Source organism: Notolepis coatsorum, assembly GCF_963971535.1.
Source record: "Notolepis coatsorum genome assembly, chromosome: 5".
NCBI classification, from domain to species: Eukaryota; Metazoa; Chordata; class Actinopteri; order Aulopiformes; family Paralepididae; genus Notolepis; species Notolepis coatsorum.
This window is the reverse complement of record NC_140169.1, coordinates 7,193,005-7,216,654: the sequence shown is the minus strand read 5'-3', so window position 1 is coordinate 7,216,654 and position 23,650 is coordinate 7,193,005. Positions and strand designations below refer to the sequence as shown.

The 23,650-nt window shown below is 42.2% G+C and overlaps 1 protein-coding gene across 3 annotated transcripts in view; it reads left to right on the top strand.

The window, feature by feature from the left end:
* Positions 1–23,650, top strand: part of lonrf2 (LON peptidase N-terminal domain and ring finger 2) — an 85,745-nt gene that overhangs the window by 41,119 nt on the left and 20,976 nt on the right. For all 3 annotated transcript variants that reach the window (XM_084313917.1, XM_084313918.1, XM_084313919.1), the window contains exons 3-7: positions 15,522–15,640; positions 20,215–20,337; positions 21,938–22,093; positions 22,537–22,771; positions 22,853–22,952. In XM_084313917.1, the coding sequence (XP_084170043.1) occupies positions 15,522–15,640; positions 20,215–20,337; positions 21,938–22,093; positions 22,537–22,771; positions 22,853–22,952 (733 nt within the window). The remainder of the gene's footprint in view (positions 1–15,521; positions 15,641–20,214; positions 20,338–21,937; positions 22,094–22,536; positions 22,772–22,852; positions 22,953–23,650) is intronic.

The window sequence follows — 23,650 nt, the reverse complement described above, 5'->3', positions numbered from 1 at the left end:
CCACACCTAATAAGAGGGACAATTAATTAGTTGCATAGGACTTTTCATGACAGCCTAAGGACTTAACACTGGTCTTCTCATTCACACACACACCTCATCCCTCTCGTCCTTTGGTACGCTCTTCAAGTCCTTGAATCGCGGGTCGAGGGCTGTAGCCAGCTTCAGCCATCTGTTGTTGAGGGTCGCTTTGCGTGCGTCCAGGTCCTTCGTGAAGCTGGCCTTGAACTTTACCATGTAGCCCGGATCCTCCTCGTTGAGGTCCATGATGCGGTTTAGGTGGCAGAGTGCGGGGAGCACCACAGAGCATGAGACGTAGGTTTCCCCTCCAAGGAGCTCAGTCACATACCTGCAGTGAAACAAGAGAGCGAGAGAGAAAGAGGTGAAGGTGTGTGTATGAGAGGGAGATAGGTGTGTGTATGGGGGAGAGAGGGGGGGTGAGGTGTGTGTATGGGAGAGAGATAGGTGTGTGTATGGGGGAGAGAGGGGGGGGGTGAGGTGTGTGTATGGGAGAGAGAGGGGTGAGGTGTGTGTATGGGGGAGAGAGGGGGGGGGTGAGGTGTGTGTATGGGAGAGAGATATGTGTGTGTATGGGGGAGAGAGGGGGGGGTGAGGTGTGTGTATGGGAGAGATAGGTGTGTGTATGGGGGAGAGAGGGGGGGGGTGAGGTGTGTGTATGGGAGAGAGATAGGTGTGTGTATGGGGGAGAGAGGGGGGGTGAGGTGTGTGTATGGGAGAGATAGGTGTGTGTATGGGGGAGAGAGGGGGGGGTGAGGTGTGTGTATGGGAGAGAGATAGGTGTGTGTATGGGGGAGATTGGGGGGTGAGGTGTGTGTATGGGAGAGAGAGAGTGGGGTGTGAGGTGTGTGTATGGGGGAGAGAGAGAGAGGAGGGGGGTGTATGGGGGGAGAGAGAGAGGGAGAGACACTTACCTGCAGGGCTCAAGTACAAGCTCCAGCTTCTTCAGTTTGTCACACTCTGTGGGGGTCAGCATGGACAGCTTGTGGTTCTGTTGGGCCAAAGTGGCAGTCACAGCCTCCTGGTTCCTCAGGTACCGTGAGATCATGGCCAGTGTCGAATTCCACCTTCCAATTCAATAAAATAACTATTAGTCCCACTGGGGGTTGTTAATGCAGCATGATGCAATTGTACAGAATACAAAGAAATAAACACACACACACACTAAATTTACCCTAAGCATACAACAGGTAGTTAAACAGTCTCACCTTGTGGATACATCTTGTATCATGGGCTCTTTTGCTTGTCCGAGGGCAGTCTGCTGCTGCTGCAGTTCTTCTGTACTGGCAGGGCTGTGCTTGAAGTGGCCTACAATCTTGCGGCACTTTGCCAGGGTGGTGTCAAGGCTTCTGTCCTCAAGGGAGACTGTGATGGTTCTTTGCAGCACGTGTGCAGCACATGGCATGTGCTGGAACGGCATATAGCGCGCTGCTGCTATCATATTACGGGCGGAATCAGTCCCAATAGATGTGACTTTATCTTTTATATTCCACTCCTCTATTACGGTGTTGAACTGTTCAGCACACGCATCGGCGAAATGGCGGCCCACAGTTTTGGTCACCGTTAATGCAAATGATTGCAGTTTCCACTCAGTATCGATCAAGTGCACTGTGACACCCAAATAATTATGATTGCCCACCGACGTCCAGTGATCACCCGTTAGGGCCATTGGGCCAGCCCGTGCCAACACTTCTTCCCTCGCCTCCCTCTCTGTGTCATACATGTTGTGGATCCTTTTCATCACTGTAGCTCTCGAGGGTAGCTTGTAATTTGGGTCAGACGACGCTATTCGAAATGACTCCGCTAAACCCTTATCTTCCACTATAGCTATTGGCCTACAATATTTTGCTATCCACTTCGCGACGCTGTTGGTTAGTTTGTCTGTGGTGGATTTACTCAACCGTTTGCCTAACGGTAATTCTCCAAGAGTGGTTTGACGAAGCGTGCAAGTTGCTCTGGAGCTAACGTTAGCTACACTGGAGCTGCTCGAACAACTTGCCTGGACATGTTTAGCGTTCATGTGATACGTTAGACTAGAGCAGCTTCGGTGATACGCAAATTCTTTTTGACATAAGCTACATATTACAATGGTCTTGTTTACTGTCCCATCTATATTCTTTTTGAAATTGAACTTGCCGTTCATAGGTCCCAGGAGTATCGCCTCGGGTGATGCTGACATCTTGTTCCAGCTGAGCTAATTCCTTTGTGTGTTTGTTTTGTTTGATAGACGACGCATGTGTGAAGTGACGATCAAGTAGGCTACGGGTCATTCAATGGGCCAAGTTTAATACGCCCAACTCAAGCGTGGATTTCAAAATAAAAGCGCACCGATTTGCCACTTGTCTAAAGTAAATATAGGTCGGCTGTAATTAATTTTGCGTCAATTTTCATAACGCGATAATTTGCTGTGTAATTAATTAATCTAATTAACGCGATAAACTGACAGCCCTAATATATATATATATATATATATTTTTAAACCTAAAACGATCTGTATCGGCCGATATGGCTCATAGACGATCGGTGATCGGTATCGGTGGCAAAAAACGTGATCGGGGCATCCCTAGAGATGTGAGTGATGCTGAGTTGACTGTCTCTCTATGGAGATGATGTGAGTGATGCTGAGTTGACTGTCTCTCTATGGAGAGGATAGGAGTGATGCTGAGTTGACTGGTCCTCTATGGAGAGGATAGGAGTGATGCTGAGTTGACTGTCTCTCTATGGAGAGGAGTGATGCGGAGTTAACTGTTCCTCTATGGAGAGGATAGGAGTGATGCTCTCTCCTCGTCGACGCATAATGTTTGTGTTTATTTTTATTTTTTGCACTACCTATCTTTGTGAAAGTGGCTTCTCAGCTCTGGTCCCATTAGTTCCCTGGGATGTTAAGCTAAGAAGTCTGCTATTTTTTTTTTTTTGTTATTTAAACACTTTCACTTTAATTTGTATTTAATTTATTTATCTTGTTATGAGTGATTGTTGTATTGTTCAAATACATTTTGATTTAAAGTTGCTTAAGATCCAAATGAAAATTCAAATGTTTCATGAGTCATTATTTTAATTTGCTATGGGATCATCATGTTATGTTAAGTTAACTGTTAAGGCAGAGGGACTGGACAACAGGGTGACATGAGGGTGCTTTCTCACTCACCATCGGGGTCGAATCAGCTCCGTTCCGTCTCGTTCAGTCTTTGGGTGCGAACTCCCCCCCCCCCCCCCCCCCCCCTCCCCCCTCTAGTTTGTGTACACGCTTCAGTCTTGGTTCGCTCCGGGTTCTGTTTAGGGGTGGGACGATACATCGATGTAATTATCAACAATCGAATCGGATCGATGCGATGTACCGTACTTTTCGCACTATAAGCCGCACCTGACTATAAGCCGCAGCAGCTAAATTGAATGATGTGTACATATATAAGCCGCACTGGACTATAAGCCGCATGTGTTTTAATGTTTAATTACCATATGTAAGGAGTGGAGCCTGCGGCTTAATTTGACTCAACACAGGAAACCTCACCCGGCCCGGACACGGAAAGGATTGACAGATTGATGGCTCTTTCTCGATTCTGTGAGTGGTGGTGCATGGCCGTTCTTATATTGAGCTTTAAGTTCCCACCTCTACAGAGAATGACTCCCACCTCTACAGAGAATGACTCCCACCTCTACAGAGAATGACTCCCATTGGGACACAATACTGTCGGACAAATAACAAGAATTAACTCTTTTACAAGTTGTATTAAGTAAATAAGGGAACAGATAAATAACATTTCAATGCAGTAAAAAAAGCAATATTTCGATTTTCGGGTTTTGTCCACATATAAGCCGCACCGTTATATAAGCCGCAGGGTTGAAAAATGGGGGAAAAAGCCGCGGCTTATAGTCCGAAAAGTACGGTAATAAGATCGATTCATATCGATACTCTTATTTTGAAAATCCTGTGGCGAGTCTCATATCCGCCCAAGAACAACAGCAGTAGCTCCGTGTGTGTAGATGTTACAGCATAGCATTCTCCCTTTCTGTGTGTGTGTGTGCGCGCGTCTTTGGAAAGACCAGATGAGGTCAGAGGAGTTTGATGTTTAAATGTTATTTAAACATAAACAATATAATACATAATAAATGTAGGCCTATACATGATCATGCAACATCAACAAATTGTTGTAGGAACGGTTTGGGAGAGGGAGGTTGTGAGTTTTGAGTTCCAAAAAAATGTAGCTTAAAGTTTAAAGCTCAATATATAAAAACGTGGCACTTTACAGTGAACAGGAGGTCTATTTGTATTAAAAACAATAGATTGATTTTCCTTTAAATGTCTGGAAGAGCTCAAAAATACAAATGTCAAATGATATTTTCATTACCTTTTTTTAGTTGATCTAAATGTTACTGATTGTGTTAAATGGGCATATGATATCATCTCATATCGATCGCAGGCACCTGAATCTAATCGTATCGTATTGTATCGTGAGAGACTTTGTGATATCGGCAAATATCGTATCGTTGTCCAAAAAAATCGATATCGTATCGTATCATGATGAAACTGGTGATTCCCACCCCTAGTTCTGTTTACGGTTTGCGTTTTGAGCGTGTAAGCTTGCCGTAGGCGATGATGTCACGCTCGAACGTCGACAAAGGAAGGAAGAGTTTAAAACACGGTGGTGGAGACTGGATGCTGATATAAAAGAAACAAATAACCAATAAATATCAAGTTATATTTGAACCTCTGTTGTCAAGCCTTGTCAATATAACCCACCCCCTTTTCTCACGAATGGAACTGGTGTTGTGGAGTCCGCTTTTGAGCGTTTTCCAGGGCTAACGCTAAGCTAACGGCTAACGCTAGTTAGCTTAGCCTATTACTAGTAACATTGCTCGCATCAATTATATTGAATGTCATTGATCTACCGGTTGATCGCGTTCTCACTCAGACGGACACACCCTTTTCTGGTGCGACCCGGCGCTGATTCGACCCCGAATGGTGAGTGAGAAAGGGCCCTCACTCACAGGTGTGCAAACTTGAGCATGTGAGGTAAAACATGCATTGGAGAAGGAGCCATGCCCACAGGAAGCTAAGATTGAGGGTGTGACAAAAATAATCGTTAGATTAGTCGACTAATCGAATGACAAAAATAATTGTTAGATTAGTTGACTAATCAAAAAAATTGATTACCAAAATAATCGTTCGTTGCAGCCCTACTGAGTTGACTGTCTCTCTGTGGAGAGGATATGAGTGATGCTGAGGTGACTGTCTCTCTGTGGAGAGGATATGAGTGCTTCTGAGTTGACTGTCTCTCTATGGAGAGGATATGAGTGATGCTGAGGTGACTGTCTCTCTGTGGAGAGGATATGAGTGCTTCTGAGTTGACTGTCTCTCTATGGAGAGGATATGAGTGATGCTGAGGTGACTGTCTCTCTGTGGAGAGGATATGAGTGCTTCTGAGTTGACTGTCTCTCTATGGAGAGGATATGAGTGATGCTGAGGTGACTGTCTCTCTGTGGAGAGGATATGAGTGCTTCTGAGTTGACTGTCTCTCTATGGAGAGGATATGAGTGATGTTGAGGTGACTGTCTCTCTGTGGAGAGGATATGAGTGCTTCTGAGTTGACTGTCTCTCTATGGAGAGGATATGAGTGATGCTGAGGTGACTGTCTCTCTGTGGAGAGGATATGAGTGCTTCTGAGTTGACTGTCTCTCTATGGAGAGGATATGAGTGATGCTGAGGTGACTGTCTCTCTATTGGAGAGAGGATGGGAGTGATGCGGACGGAGAGCTTTCACAGCTTTATCGCAGCCAGCAAATGTTTTCCCAACAAACCCAGTATCAGGCCTTCTGGCCGACGCCAAGATGGCCACTGCATTATTCACTGAGTGCGAGGTGGCCTATTTTTCAGTCTCTTCTGAAGGCGACCTTGCATGTAATGCAACATTATACTCCCTTAACTTGTGAATAAATACGTATTGTATGTAAGAGAGAAGAGGACGGAGCACAGCAGGAACTGCATTCAGGACCAGGAGCCACAGGTGTGCGTGTCGACCCGTTTCCACTGTGTGAAAAGGAAAAATTCAGTCATATGATGCAGTGTGAGAGTTTTACTCTCATTTGCGACTAACGTGGTCGCGTCAGCTGAGCAGAGACTTGTTTACTTTTCCTGGAACATGGCCAACGGCAGAAAACGTTTCAACATTTGGTTTGAGCTTCACAAAAAGGATGGATTACAGTTAAACGAAATACCCGCAGCAAGAGTATTATGTGCAGCAAGGAAACTACAATATGACCAAGCATTTGCTTCAACCCTCCGTGCACCGTTTTCAACGTGCTGCAGTCTCCCACGGTAGAAATGTTAACGTTACAGAGCCCATGGGAGGCCATTTCCACTTCTACAACTGAAGAACTTCCGATTTAGAATTTTTAAATACTTTTCATACTTGTTCTATGCAGAATCGGGAAGTTGTGGACCTTCTGGATGGTTTGCTGAAGCTCCTGGTAGAAGGCTCATCCCGCACTGACTCACCCCATTCTTTGTGACTTAGCATCAACCACTGACCCGCTTATGTAAGAGAGAGGGGAGGAGGGTAGGAAGGCCACCGGAGGTCAGGAGATAAAGAGAGGCTCAACAATCATTAACATGGTCCTTCCACCTCATTGCCACCTCCCTGCCCACTGGCTAGAAGCCCATGATGCTAAAAGTGGAAAAGGACAAAATAATCTAAAGAACCTAAGAAGTGGTAATAATCCACTATCTATTGGTGAGAAGCACCGTATTGACTTGCTTTCCAGCAAGGAAATACTGAGTTAGTCTTCCATTTATTCAAAACAAACTGCTGTTGATGCAAAACGTATCACTTACTGTGTGCCGGAGGACTTTCCTGGGATTGTCCTACCAAACACCAGTGTTTTAGAACAAGAACGTCCTACTATAACAGGAATGTCCTGCCAGACACCAGTGTTTTAGAACGGGAACGGAGGGGGGGGGGGGGGGGGGGGGACAAATACACTGGAGGAAAGTAACCCAGCTCAGCACTGCCCGAATTATATCATCACTATTGCCTGTTTGAAGGATATCATCCTCAAACACATATACACCTACATGCCTTGTAGAATTCCACACATAAGAAAGAGATACTGGGATGAATAAACAAAATAGGAAATAAAATGTAGAAATGCATGCAATACATAAATAAATATGAATCTCCATATATGAAATGGAACATTTAGATAAGGTGCTACTGAGATGTTTTGGTGAGTTCTTTGTTTTTTTGTGGAAGTTGCCCTTCTTAAAAATGCATGAACATTCACTGATAATTGGTCTGTAGTGGAGTCTACAAGGTCTACATTGCCGGACCATGTAGAATCCGGACCTTGTAGACTGACATAATTCTGTGCATAGTTTAGTCTACACAGGCCATATTTTCAAATAATCAAAATCTTACTTCATTCATCTTAAACATTCTTGATTTGGGGGATTGGTAGTTCCCATGAAATCTGAAGTTGTTCAAACGACAACAGCGATCCACCTTGAATTAAATCACACAGCCGAGTGAAACCTTGTTGGCTGCGTCACAGTCACGAAAGGGGCTACTTAATTCATTAATCCAACCCACTTTATTTATAGAGCACATTTAAAAACAACAGTTTACCAAAGTGCTGTACAAGTCCCACAACATAAGATAAAAAAAATATATATAAAAAAAAAAAAATTATTCGAAGCTTCGAATTAAAATCGAAGCTCGGCCCGAAGCTTCGATTGCCAAAAAAAGCTTCGAAGGTCAGCCCTAGTCCTACCAGACACCAGTGTTTTATAACAGGAACGTCCTAGGGCTGACCTTTTTTTTTGGCAATCGAAGCTTCGGGGCCGAGCTTCGATTTTAATTCTAAGCTTTGAATAATAAAAAAATAATTAGAATTTTTTTGTATCTTATGTTGTGGGACTTGTACAGCACTTTGGTAAACTTTGTTGTTTTTAAATGTGCTCTATAAAAAAGTGGTTTGATGTTTTTAACAAACAGGGTTTTTGTAGTTATGGAGAAATATGCAAAAAATTTAATCTCACCAAGTCCACATGGCTTTTTTACATACAGTTACGGCTATGTTTGAAGTCTCAGGGTGTTCCATTAGACATACCAATTGAACACCACAGATACCACAAATTCTTCTATGAAAGAGAGACATCGAGAGGTTTTGTTTCAGATTTGATCATCAATTACTAACGTCCTCGTATGAAACCCTCCAACTAGACTCTGTCTGGAGGAGGGTTATACCAGACCTGGAAAGTTACTTTGATTGGCAAGCAGCCTGGGCAAATATTCGATTCACATCAAGGAACCCGGACCATCAACAAATCAATCTTAACTATATTCACAGGACATACTTGACTCCTATAAGACTGAAAAAAATGGGTCTTATACAAGACTCCAAATGCTCCTTATGTACAAATGGGGACGAGGGGACATTTATGCACATGTACTGGGACTGCCCACCAGTTAAGATATTCTGGAAAGAGGTGACCCAGCAACTATCAAACCTCTTGACTTGGAATATACCTGTACACCCCTCTGTACTACTGCTGAATGATGTTTTTGAGTGCGCAGTACATCCACAGCTAAAGAGATTGGTTTTATCGGGTATCACAGTGGCTAAAAAGCTGATAGCATCACGATGGTTCCAACCGGAAAAAATTTGCCGAAAGGTCTGGATTATTACATATCTCGATGTGATCTATCAAGAAATATCTACAGCAAGAATTTTGGGTCTCAATGAATCCAAAATGACATTGTGGTTAGAAGTGGTGGAGAAAATAAAAGCTAGCATATAATGGTAATGTCTGGTTAGGAGCGAGGGAAAGTGGATGGATTATCCAATGGGGGGTCCGGAAGGGGGGGGTACGAGCTGGAGCATATGTGTGTAGGTTTTTAGATAACAGGTATTAAGGGTATATCCTATATAAGACAATTAACTAAAATGTGATTTCATTGGATGTGCACTGACAAATAATGCTTGTATATCTTATCGTGTGTTGTCATGTTTGTTAAAAAAAAAAAAAAAAAAAAAGTGGTTTGGATTAATGAATTAAGTAGCCCCTTTCGTGACTGTGACACAGCCAACACGGCTGTGTGATTTAATTCAAGGTGGATCGCTGTTGTCGTTTGAACAACTTCAGATTTCATGGGAACTACCAATCCCCCAAATCAAGAATGTTTAAGATGAATGAAGTAAGATTTTGATTATTTGAAATATGGCCTGTGTAGACTAAACTATGCACAGAATTATGTCAGTCTACAAGGTCCGGCAATGTAGACCTTGTAGACTCCACTACAGACCAATTATCAGTGAATGTTCATGCATTTTTAAGAAGGGCTACTTCCACAAAAAAACAAAGAACTCACAAACATCTCAGTAGCACCTTATCTAAATGTTCTATTTCATATATGGAGATTCATATTTATTTATGTATTGCATGCATTTCTACATTTTATTTCCTATTTTGTTTATTCATCCCAGTATCTTTCGTTCTTATGTGTGGAATTCTACAAGGCATTTACATTTACATTTAGTCATTTAGCTGACGCTTTTATCCAAAGCGACTTACAAGTTCTGTACGACAGGTCATCAGGAAGGATACAACTCTATCAGCTGAGTAACAATATTCATCAAAGTGTTGCGTGTTACAGTGTAGGTTAGTTTATTAGGACAAGTGCATGACAGTAAGGTTAGTTAGGGTTAGATTCTTTTTATTTTATTATTTTTATTTTATTTCAGATAATGGTTGAAGAAGTGCGTCTTTAGTCGACGGCGAAAGATTGGACGGGATTCGGCTGTCCTAACTGGGGTGGGTAGTTCATTCCACCATTGTGGGGCAAGGACTGAGAATAGGCGTGTAGGTGGTATATATGTGTTTGAGGATGATATCCTTCAAACAGGCAATAGTGATGATATAATTTGGGCAGTGCTGAGCTGGGTTACTTTCCGCCAGGGTATTTGTCCCCCGGCCCCACCCAATGGCCCCATATACACACACACACACACACACACACACACACACACACACACACACACACACACACACACACACACACACACACACACACACACACACACACACACACACACACACACACACACACACACACACACACACACACACACACACACACACACACACACACACACACACACACACACACACACACACACACACACACACACACACACACACACACACACACACACACACACACACACACACACACACACACACACACACACACACACACACACACACACACACACACACACACACACACACACACACACACACACACACACACACACACACACACACACACACACACACACACACACACACACACACACACACACACACACACACACACACACACACACACACACACACACACACACACACACACACACACACACACACACACACACACACACACACACACAGTAAAAAAATTGATTTTTATTTAATTTTTAACTTCGATTTTTTTTTAATGTTCGAAGCTTGTGCCATCGAACGAAGCTTCGAAGTATTTAAGACAGCCCTAGAACGTCCTACCAGACACCAGTGTTTTATAACAAGAACGTCCTACCAGACACCAGTGTTTTATAACAGTCATGTCCTACCAGACACCAGTGTTTTATAACAAGAACGTCCTACCAGACACCAGTGTTTTATAACAGTAATGTCCTACCAGACACCAGTGTTTTATAACAAGAACGTCCTACCAGACACCAGTGTTTTATAACAGTAATGTCCTACCAGACACCAGTGTTTTATAACAAGAACGTCCTACCAGACACCAGTGTTTTATAACAGTAATGTCCTACCAGACACCAGTGTTTTATAACAAGAACGTCCTACCAGACACCAGTGTTTTATAACAGTAATGTCCTACCAGACACCAGTGTTTTATAACAAGAACGTCCTACCAGACACCAGTGTTTAGAACAGGAACGACTCGTACCAGACACCAGTGTTTAGAACAGCCAAGAACGGCAAATGTAAAAACATGAATGAGCCGGTTATATATCAGTTGGTGATGGAGAGAGTGACAAAATATAAATGTATATGAAAATAATGAGATTATTACGTAAACCTGTACATAGAGTGTAACTAGTAGTTTATAGACATGCATATAGTCTGCCCCTTAGTGGCGTCTCACAGGCACAGCGCTTTATGGAAGTCCAGTTCAGAATGCTACTATGATGCTGTGTGTCCTTTCCTCGGATCATACCTTTCTTTAGAGTTCAGTCTAAACTTGTAATAAATAACTACAGGTTAGAGATCAGGAGGCAAACGCTGTGGGTTAATGATGGAATGAGTTTACATGAAAAGTTTGATGTGACTAGGGATGGGTACCGAATTCGGTACTTTTGAGGTACCGAACCGAAACACGTCGGTACTACAGAGTATCGATTCAAGTGAGATACCGGATTTTTTTTTTTTTTTTTTTTTTTTTTTTTTAACCTTTTTTCTTTTCATGTCAACGTTCACACACACAATATATACTTACCTAGGATTTGACTTGATTCAACAACAAAGCAGTCGGAGCAATGGCAAGCCGAAAACTGTCGAAATTGTAGTTATTTGAAGTTTGGATTTTTTTTTCGACTGAGGTAGGTAAATTAAATTTCTTGAGACTAAAGTACAGAAAAAAGGTACCGTTGGGTACCGGTATCGATTCACAGGTACCGGTACCGTATCGGTTCAAATGTGAAAGGTACCCATCCCTAGATGTGACTGATTGTGTCTCGTTGTCTACAACAGCTGGGTAGTTCAGTCAGTCTACAGCTGGGTAGTTCAGTCAGTCTACAGCTGGGTAGTTCAGTCAGTCTACAGCTGGTAGTTCAGTCTACAGCTGGGTAGTTCAGTCTACAGCTGGTAGTTCAGTCTCCAGCTGGGTAGTTCAGTCTACAGCTGGGTAGTTCAGTCTACAGCTGGGTAGTTCAGTCTCCAGCTGGTAGTTCAGTCTCCAGCTGGGTAGTTCAGTCTACAGCTGGTAGTTCAGTCAGTCTACAGCTGGTAGTTCAGTCTCCAGCTGGGTAGTTCAGTCTACAGCTGGTAGTTCAGTCTACAGCTAGTAGTTCAGTCTCCAGCTGGGTAGTTCAGTCTACAGCTGGTAGTTCAGTCTACAGCTGGGTAGTTCAGTCTACAGCTGGGTAGTTCAGTCTACAGCTGGGTAGTTCAAGCTGGTAGTTCAGTCTACAGCTGGGTAGTTCAGTCTACAGCTGGGTAGTTCAGTCAGTCTACAGCTGGTAGTTCAGTCTACAGCTGGGTAGTTCAGTCAGTCTACAGCTGGTAGTTCAGTCTACAGCTGGGTAGTTCAGTCAGTCTACAGCTAGTAGGTCAGTCTACAGCTGGTAGTTCAGTCTACAGCAGGGTAGTTCAGTCTACAGCTGGGTAGTTCAGTCAGTCTACAGCTGGATAGTTCAGTCTACAGCTGGTAGTTCAGTCTCCAGCTGGGTAGTTCAGTCAGTCTACAGCTGGGTAGTTCAGTCTACAGCTGGTAGTTCAGTCAGTCTACAGCTGGTAGTTCAGTCAGTCTACAGCTGGATAGTTCAGTCTACAGCTGGTAGTTCAGTCTCCAGCTGGGTAGTTCAGTCAGTCTACAGCTGGGTAGTTCAGTCTACAGCTGGTAGTTCAGTCTCCAGCTGGGTAGTTCAGTCAGTCTACAGCTGGTAGTTCAGTCAGTCTACCGCTGGTAGTTCAGTCTACAGCTGGGTAGTTCAGTCTCCAGCTGGGTAGTTCAGTCAGTCTACAGCTGGGTAGTTCAGTCTACAGCTGGTAGTTCAGTCAGTCTACAGCTGGGTAGTTCAGTCTACAGCTGGGTAGTTCAGTCTACAGCTGGGTAGTTCAGCAGGATGATTATGATTTGATGATGTGTTGATGTTTACATGATGTGTGTGTGTGTGTGTGTGTCTGTCTGCTGCAGACTCACACCAGGCTCCAGTCTTGTGTGTAGCCGTGTTGATGTTTACATGATGTGTGTCTGTCTGCTGCAGACTCACACCAGGCTCCAGTCTTGTGTGTAGCCGTGTTGATGTTTACATGATGTGTGTGTCTGTCTGCTGCAGACTCACACCAGGCTCCAGTCTTGTGTGTAGCCGTGTTGATGTTTACATGATGTGTGTGTCTGTCTGCTGCAGACTCACACCAGGCTCCAGTCTTGTGTGTAGCCGTGTTGATGTTTACATGATGTGTGTGTCTGTCTGCTGCAGACTCACACCAGGCTCCAGTCTTGTGTGTAGCCGTGTAGCCGTGTTGATGTTTACATGATGTGTCTGTCTGCTGCAGACTCACACCAGGCTCCAGTCTTGTGTGTAGCCGTGTTGATGTTTACATGATGTGTGTGTCTGTCTGACTGCTGCAGACTCACACCAGGCTCCAGTCTTGTGTGTAGCTGGTTTGATGTTGTCCGTCTGTTGGGGCTTTAATTGGGACACGTTGTTTGAAAATTGAATGTTCCCTGAGATGAGACGACCAGGTGTTCCTCCACCATACTGTACGTCGTCTCTTGCATTGAGAAATCACTAAATGTGTTAATTACAGCTCACTAGAATGATAAGGCAGCAGTCCCTATGAGACAAGGTATTGCTATTCTCTCATCTACATCATTGCATGGAGCTGTAATTAACACAAGACAAGGATTCAATGCATGGCTGGGCGATATATCGAGTATACTCGATGTATCGCGGCTTGTTCTATGTGAGATGTAGTAAATTACTATATCGTGAACATCGAGTATATGTTGTCGCGGCTGATATGAGACTTGCTTTAGTGCAGAGCGTTCCTCTCATTTCATTATAGACAGACCAGCGCGGACCTTAAATTACATGCAATTGTAATTTCATTACACAGACCAGCGCGGACCTTCAACGCGAGCAATGGGCTAACGTTAGCTGCTAAGTTAAACCATAAATAGGCTAAGCTAACTAGCGTTAGCTCTTAGCTGCTAACCCTGGAAGTGCTCAAAGCGGACTCTACGACACTAGTTCCATTTGTGAGAAAAGGGGGTGGGTTATATTGACGACGCTTAACAACAGAGGTTTAAAGATAACTTCATATTTATTGGTTATTCGTTTCTTGCATCCAGTTTCAATCTCCGTGTGTTCAACTTCCTGTGTTTACATTTGAGTGTGACATCATCGCCTACGGCAGCTTATACGCTCAAAACGCAAACGCTCTCTCTCGCTCTCGCTCTCGCTCTCTCTCTCTCTCTCTCTGATTTAAAGTAGCCAAACGTTACAGTATAAATACTAACTGGATAGTTGATGATATAATTGATTGAAAACTTTAACAGATTGCAGAATGGGTACAGTACAGCTCAATACACACAATTGTTAAGGGGATGATATAATATATAAGCCATTATCCATTTGTGTGTGATTATTATTTTCTCACAGTAGTGTGTGTGTATATATATATATATGTGTGTTTGGCTAAAGTGGATAGAAAACACAGTACTGTGCAAAAGTCTTAGGCACCCAATAGTTTTTATATAAATTGTCTTAGATGTAAATATTTTTTTTTATTAGTGTGTCAGTAGACTACTCTTAGTACATTTTCATTTAATTATTTTTTAAAGCATCTTCATGGTTTAATAATGCAAACATATTTTGCAGGGACTTATTATATTCATCATATTGGCGTGACTGTATGCATCAAAGGGTTAAATCAAGTATTTTTAAGTGCTTTAGAGGAAATGTCAAAATATCGCGATATATATCGTGTATCGTGATATGGCCAAAACATATCGCGATATCATTTAGAGGCCATATCGCCCAGCCCTAATTCAATGTCCCCGCTGACATCACTGGTGGCCATATTCAAACTAATTTACATTACAAGGAATTTGGAAAACAAAATCCAATATCTGAATTATTTTGATTGTTGTTTGACAACTCTCTAGCATCAGCTACAGCCAAACATGTATCACCCGGATTATTAAGGTATTTGACAATCAAATGATTAAGATGATTTATATTATTGGTCATGATTTGATTTAAAAAATTTAGTTGGGGCTGAACGATGTGGTCAAAATATAATGTCATGATATTTTTCTTATTCTCAGTGATTGTGGTTTTTCTAGTGCAAATTACAGTGTGATCAGGTTATTTGTTTAGATAATGTGACTTTTGCTAGATAATGGCTTATTATGTTATTTATCCCCTGCTATGGTTTTAGTGCATGTTAATATGTGAAATGGGTCTTATGTCTCAGGTTATTTGAAAAGTAAGCATATATCACAGAGAGGCTATTTGTTGGAAACTGACTGTTTTGTAAAAAAAAAAAAAAAAATCATAACGTTTCCCCCCCTGACATTGTTTTATAGTAAGTTAATGTGTAAACTGCAGTAACAATAAAGCAAGTTATCAAACGACGGCTCTAATGTTACCAAATTAGTGCATAATATAACATGTTTTATAACATTGACCTACTTCCCTCTTTCCCTCTGAGAGGTATTAACTGACCTGTTAAAATGTTTCCCTCTGGTCTACAGCGCCCTCTTCAGGCCAACTGCTGTGCCAGCGGGCTGAGCTACACATAGAGATGAGGAGCTACAGGCAGGCGGTGCAGGACGCCAGCAGCCTCTGCAGCATCAAACCTCTCTGGCCAAAGGTCAGATATCCTAATCACAAGGTCCTTGAAGTGCTTGATTTTTGACAAAAAAAAGTCGAGGCCTGGAATTCCTTGAAAGCCAATTTATTTTAACAAGATGCTTAAAAAATCCTTGAAATTCAAATCAACCATTCACACTGAAAGTTTTGTTCATCCATGATAAAATTGTTCTGAATCAACAAATATAATCTTTTTTATTTAAAGTGTAACTAATTGTCGGAAATTGGTTCTAAGCCATACATATTGGATCAGATTTAAAAAAAAATATATATATATATATATATATATATATATATATATATATATATATATATATATATATATATATATATATATATATATATATATAAAAATATTAAAACGGCATTTAAAAGTGAATTGTATCCTTTTAAATGCCCTTTTAAAATGAGAAATAGTGGTTAGGAAAATACTTCAAAGTCCTTGAATTTCATTTAGCAATGTCTGTGGGAACCCTGTTATAATCAGTTTACTGTAGCATGTACAACATATAAAGGGGATCAATAAAGGAATATCTTATCTTATCTTCAAATAAATAATTATTGTGTCTTTCTTATGGCTTTACGCTTTATATTTGTAACTGAGGGGTACAATTCCCTGACTGTATTGATAAGTATGGTATCATTAAACCACTACCGCTTTATGTACTTTAATTACTGGCCATACAGTACACGGTATCTAAGTATGATGAACACTTTCCCACATATGAAATCAGGTCCACACAAAGGTAATAGTCAAATATTTAATATATAGCAAAGGGTACATATAATAGTTACTTATTACATTTATGATTTGAATTGAATGCTCTTGTAAGGCAAATGAGTATTCGTAGGCAAATCAACACTGAATGTCCAATCTCTGGTTACACAGGAAGCAAGTATACAACCTGGCTCTTAGGGGATTATATCTATGGTCACTTAATGATTATAGCTGGATAATATACTGAAGGGGTCCCGCCGGTTGTAAGCCAGTAGGGGGGGTAGGAGAGCCGTCGGCTGTATCCCGTCTGGTCAACGATTTCTAGGGAGAGTCCAGGTACAGAACACAGTGCCCGTAGAACCTTGATCCGCAGATGAATACACTTGGGCTCTCTTGTAGACGATAGCTGTAGCTGTAGCTTTAGGTCCACAACGAAGAAGAAGCGAGGCGACCTCAGTCTGGTCTGAGCGCCGTCTCACCTTGGCTCCTCTCGGGGTAAATCCAACACTCACCGGTGTTGGCGATTATCCGCTCCACAAATCAAAGCACCAAAGCAAATAGATATTCCATGCCGTATAGGGCTCAGCAGTCGTCGGGGTAGGTAATCCAATGTGCAGGTCCACTCGTCCTCGCCTAGAACTCCTCGGATGAAAGCACCACGTGTGGTCTGCTCAACCTGGTTAAGACTCTAGATAACGCGAGGAAACGATGGGGGTGCTGCTCACTTTAGAACTCTAACCGAACGATGCACCATACATAATAGACTATTATTACTTAATAGAAATACGGTGCCAAACTCGGGCAATTCAGCTATTAATTCGCACGAGGTTTCACTGCTATTCTAAGGCCAAACAGGCCGTACTACACCGCACGCGGTATCGTGGGGTGAGGCTTCACGTCTTGTTACTTAGTTGGGTAGAAGGGTAAAGGACTAAGAGGAATTCTACATTTCTTGCGCCATATTTATATGCACAGTGGACAAGTAGTGCCGCTCTGCTTTCGGTAGCCGTATTCCTGCGCGGAGCTGAGGCTAGTAAGGGCATGTCTCGTCGGTACCTTTGAACTTGAACGCCAGGGGCTTGTCCCTGGCGCCTGGTCCTTTTGTCCAATAAGAGAATGAACTATTATGGGCTGTAGTAGAATAAAGGGATATTCCGTGTATATGTACAAGGAATATACAAGGGATATCGAACGATATACAAATACTATTAAATATATATCCATAAATAAATATATATATTGGGTTTAATCTGATCCTTCACAACAATATTCTTTATAGAGATTTAGATGACAAAAGAACAGCCTACAACATACTACTAGCTTCATTCCGGTACTATATCATGGGGTTTCTTTTAACACATTGAGTGCCAGCAGGGGGAGCACGATTTATCGCTTGAATGCCAGCCTTTTGAGACAGATTTTCTGATATTTCATGATTTTCGCGGAGCTATTTCTATATTCTATATTATGGCTATGTGTCTAATACGCCCTTCGCTTATCAATGACTTGCTTGCAGTCAACATGTACGAAACAGATTGTTTTTTCATCTGTACATTTCCGTTTTATACCGTTTTGAAAAACGGGCGTTTTTGGAAATGTCTAGAGAGAAAAAAGATTCCGTGATAATAGCTCTTTACTGGAATACACACAACACGTTGTCATTTTCCGGCTGATTTATGAATAGTTTTCAAATAAACGCTAGATTATCGATAGTATATGTGTACTTATGCACGCTAGAGAAGCGGGCTGAAAAATCTATTATCTATGACCTGGTCAGCGCTAACGTTATACACGCACATACACACATAGGGGACACGTTGAGATATATGTGAAAAATACATCTGATTACCCCAAGACTGGTAAAATAGATTCCTTACCTCACATCAGATGTTCTGCAAAAAGATTATTCCAATTCCTGATCGCCATTCCAAATATCGATCACGTTTATTGATCCAACGTTATGTACTCGAAACACATATTCCACGCTGCTCTGAGGGTCCACAATGAATGCAATCATCTCGGATTACATGCCTGAGAAGTAAAATGTGGATTCCGTTTTTTTTTCTCCCATGCATTTCCATTGAGTCCAATCCAATGGGTGCGTTACCATCCGGGAGATGATAGGGGCGGTATTTTCCCTGTTCGAGCTCATAGACGGTCCCAATGATAACGTGAGGCTGGATTGATGAAAAATGAATAGATATCGCTAATAAAAGCAATAACGAGATTTCTCATCGTTGGCACTCAATGCATGGCGGCGAACAACAAGATTTCTCGTCGTTGGCACTCTAAGTGTTAATAATCGCATTCATCATTGTTGAAACAGTTTTATTGTTTATCTTCTGTGACAGAAGCAGAGGAACAGATTGGACATTGAGCATGACCTCAGAGTTGCTTGTCTACCATCACCCCAGACTTTGAGACTCTTGTCAGGACCAAACAACAACATCATAACATGATGATCCCATAGCAAATTAAAATAATGACTCATGAAACATTTGAATTTGGATCTTTAAGCCACTTTAAATGAAAATGTATTTGAAGAACAATACAGCAATCACTCATAACAAGATAAATAAATTAAATAATACAAATTAAAGTGGAAGTGTACTTTAAATAACTTTTGTTTGCTGTGTGTGAGAGGAGTCCGTGTGTGTGTGTATGTGTGTGTGTCTTACTCTGATCGCTGTGTGAGTGAGAGGAGTGTGTGTACTGTGTAATTTGTGTGTGTGTCTTACTCTGATCGCTGTGTGAGTGAGAGGTGTGTACTGTGTAATTTGTGTATGTGTGTGTGTCTTACTCTGATCGCTGTGAGTGAGAGGAGTGTGATGTGTGTGTGTCTTACTCTGATCGCTGTGTGTGAGAGAGAGGAGTGTGAATGTGTGTGTGTCTTACTCTGATCGCTGTGTGTGAGTGAGAGTAGTGTGTATGTGTGTGTGTCTTACTCTGATCGCTGTGTGTGAGTGAGAGTAGTGTGTATGTGTGTGTGTCTTACTCTGATCGCTGTGTGTGAGTGAGAGGAGTGTGTATGTGTGTGTCTTACTCTGATCGCTGTGTGTGAGTGAGAGGAGTGCGTGTGTAATGTATTGTGTGTCTAGTCTGATCATCATCTCCTGCAGGGGAACAATGTTTTCAATGTCCAAAATTTGCTATGGGATCATCATGTTATGATGTTGTCTGGAACCCTGAGAAGCCACTCTCACAAAGATAGGTAGTGCACAAAAAAAAAAAAAAAAAAAAAAAAAAATTAAATAATTTTTTATTTTTATTTTTTTTTAATGACTAATCGACGCAACAATTTCTCGTCGACGATTTTTTTATAATCGACGTCGTCGATTATGTCGACTAATCGTTGCAGCCCTAGTGTCCAGGCCCACTACTTGAAACAGTGTTATATTATTTATCTTCTGTGTGTCCAGGCCGCGTCAATACTTTTACCAACGGATTTCCAGTTCCGTGTGCGCGTTCTGCGATCTGATAAGCTTAGGCACTCTTTCGAAGTTGGTTAAGGTTAGTTTGTCTTAGAGCAGGGTGATAGAACACCAGCCCTGATTCCAAACTCTAACCATAGCCAACTTCGAAAGAGTCTCCTAAGCTTAACCAGTGATAAACTAGGCGTTAGGTCGTTTGCATGCCGTTCGAGGCGGAAATGGGGAAAGACACAGGCGTCACGTGATTGTGCGCACATGTCACATGACCAGAAACGCCAGTGGCCAATCAGATCGCACCAGAAACGTCAGTGGCCAATCAGATCGCAGAACATTAACACGGAACTGGAAATCCGTTGGTAAAAAAATAGACTCATCCAGGCCCACTATTTGAAACAGTGTTTTATTGTTTATCTTCTGTGTTTCCAGGCCCACTACTTGAAAGCCTCAGCGCTCAGTAAAGCGCGCTGTAACGACGAGGCCCTGCAGGAGTACATCATGTGTTTGGCACTCAAGCCTGACTGGACCAGAGTCAAGCTGGAGGCTCAGAAGGTGAGACACAGACACAGACATGTATTCAGCTCAGTCATTGGTTTATTAAAGGGCCACTTGCAATGCTGATTTATTTTGCACATGTTCTTACACATGTCGTGGAAATGACCAAGAACAAAGGATGAGCCGTTGTGAAATCATTCTGAGTCGAGTTATTAAGAAAAGAACATAGTTTATTCATCTGTGGCCACAGTGAAAAAGTGATCAGTTTATAGAAAAACACACATGTTTACACACAAGCGTCTGACCAGAAAGTGACGAAGTCGAGCTCTGATCAGAACGTACATTAATATACAATTGAAATGACGTAACACTAGCCATTCAGATATGACAGATAGGATAAACAAAATGTGCCCCAGTTAGGGAATAAATGAATAAGCAATCTGCTTGGCTAGGCTATGTTATTTATTATGTCTTATGTGGGAAACAACCTTGGCATGGCTCTACAGCTCCCACCTTAAAGGGACAGTAGTGTCTACTATAGCCAGGCCAGTTCACTAGTTGGTCATATTAAACTAGTCAGCTGTAAGACATAGAATATGTATTTTAACACGGATGTATAGATAGCACACACATCCAAAATCTCCAAACTGTTTTGCACACATCAATTTGGTTATTGCGAGTAAATTAGTTTGAATATGGCCACCAGTGATGTCATCAGGGACATTGAATCCTTGCCTTGTGTTAATTACAGCTCCATGCAATGATGTAGATGAGAGAATAGCACTACCTTGTCTCATAGGCACCGCTGCCTTATCATTCTAGTGAGCTGTAATCATTTAGTGATTTCTCAATGCAAATCAATATTGGTCATTGATGGGCCGGCGTCTGTAGCTTAGCAACGTCTCACTTCCCCAAGACCTCTTTTTTGTTTCTCTCTCTCTCTCCTGCAACCCTCTCGCTCTCCCTTCTCATCCCTCTCTCCCTCATATAATATCAAATTTCATCTGTCCGGATGGGAAAATTCAGTACTGTATCTACAAAAACTCCTGTAAATAATCTGCCCTTTATTCATTTGCTTGAATTATTTGTACACTTGATCTCAAGAAGGTGCTGAATGAGTTCAGTGACAATTTGTCACGTGTGGTCAATGTTGGCATGGTGTTATTCACCGTCAAAGATCAATAAAAAAAAGTTATTTATATTCTCCTTTTGGTTCATTACAATTTACTCAAGCATAGTAACAGACACAATATGTCTGACACTGGGGATACATTCCCTGAGGTCCATAGATGTCCCCAGATACCAAGAACATGCAAATGGATGTTGTATAAGTGGAGCAATCTATCATTTACTTGGGTATGTACTTTTAGGCGAATTTTCTGAAAATATGGCTAGGGCTTGATACGTCAAGTTAAAATTATATAAATAACATTTTGTGCTTTCCGGAACAAACTACGGAGTAGTAGTATGCGAGTAATTTTTGTATATTCTAGTAATTTTAGAGTATGAGCACAATATCAGACCCGATACCGTTACTGGTATCGTTATCGAGACATCCCTAATAGTGACAAATCTTGATATGGAGAACAGTACACGTCCAGGCTTTAGTTGTGTGCGGTGCTCAGTCATAGTTTGATGGGTGGATGTTGTCCTCCAGGTCCTGAGCGAAGCGTTCTCCTCTGTGTTCGAGCGGGACGACATGCCGACACCCATGCACCCGTTCCAGGGAGGCCCGTCAACCCGTCACTTCAAGCCCTCCGTGCTGCTCCGCTCCCTCAGACCCCTCACACAGACGTCTGGCAGCTCTCTGCAGGTTCGAACACACACACACACACACACATCAGAAATATGAGTTCTGTTTCTCCTGCTCGTGTCGCGTTGTCTTGATCACATCCCTGACTGACGGACAACATGTTTAATACTGAATTTGAATCCGCTGATCAAATCACATGTACATAGGATTCTAGAATGGAATCGAATAGACTTTATTGTCAGTTTAGGGACTCAAACTCAATGTGCTGGTAATGGCTTAAAATAAATAAATAATTGTAAATAAGCTTAAAAAATTAACAATATTACAATACTATACAATATAGAATATACAACAATCTGTGTCGGACAGTAGTGGGTAGATAGTTGCACTTATTCTAATATTATAGGTTCAACATGCTTTTCAGACTACGGATACACCACGCACACCCCCCTCTCTCCTCCCACTAACCTCCCCCTCTGCCACATCTCTCTCTCTCTCCCTAGGACCCAGAGCTCAGTGCCACCACGGAGGGCTCCTCCGCATCTTCTTCTTCCAAACCTCCGTCTCCTGTCTCTAGACCTGCCGCGGTCGTAGAGGAGGACGGCACCGGCGACAGCGGCAAGAGCCCGGCAGGGGTCCTGACGGCACTGCCAGTGCCCCCCGGTGGCCTGAAGAGGAAGCACGGCGGAGACGCCTCCCCGTCCTCCTTCTGCCCGCCCTCCAAGCTGCTCAGGCCAGGTGAGAGGAGCGCGCAGTGAGACACAATAACATTACCTTCCAGTTATCACAGGCCTTACAAGTCCTGTTCCAACTTTCCAGATGGGGCCTGCTCCTCCAAGACTGCTGCTATGTGTGGAGGGAGGATGGTGCCTGCCCAGCTGTTGGATAGTGGAGACATGGAGTGTTCTCTATGCATGAGGTACAAATAAAAACCACACCTGTTGTCTGAATGTACAGGGATGTAATGCTTTGTTTTAGGGCTGAAACTAACGATTATTCTGTAGTTGATTATTTGATCAGTCGCTTAGTCTAAACGATTAACTTACCGGAGAAAACAACCAACAATTGATTCAATTTGCAATTGAACATTTCAAAATGCATGGACATGTTTTTCAAGCGTGGTACTACTATCCTTGGGTCACAAAGTTGCCTATCTGACACCACCTACTGAATACCCAGAGTAGAACATGAGCCATGATGTTTATTTATGCCTGTACTGTAAATGCTGTGTAATAATAACTTTATTTGTATAGCACCTTTCATACAGGGGATTTCAGTTCAAAGTGCTTTACATCAGTAAGAAATAAGACCCAAAATCAGTGTAAAACAAGCGGCAAGAGCAAAGCATAAAGTGGGATAAAGTAATGCAGATATATTAATCAAATCATATCAGAACCTCGTGTTCCAATAGGCTTCTTGAATTTCTGTAATCTGTAGCAAGGGTAAAATGAGCAGACATAAAATCACAGTTTTCACATTAGGATCTAACATCCCAACAGACCACCTTGTTTATGGTTTGATTCAGTTTTAGTAGAATATAAAATACATGAATGATGAAATGAGCACAAGTGCAGACATACTATAAAATCACAGTTTCTTTACAGTGCAATAAAATAG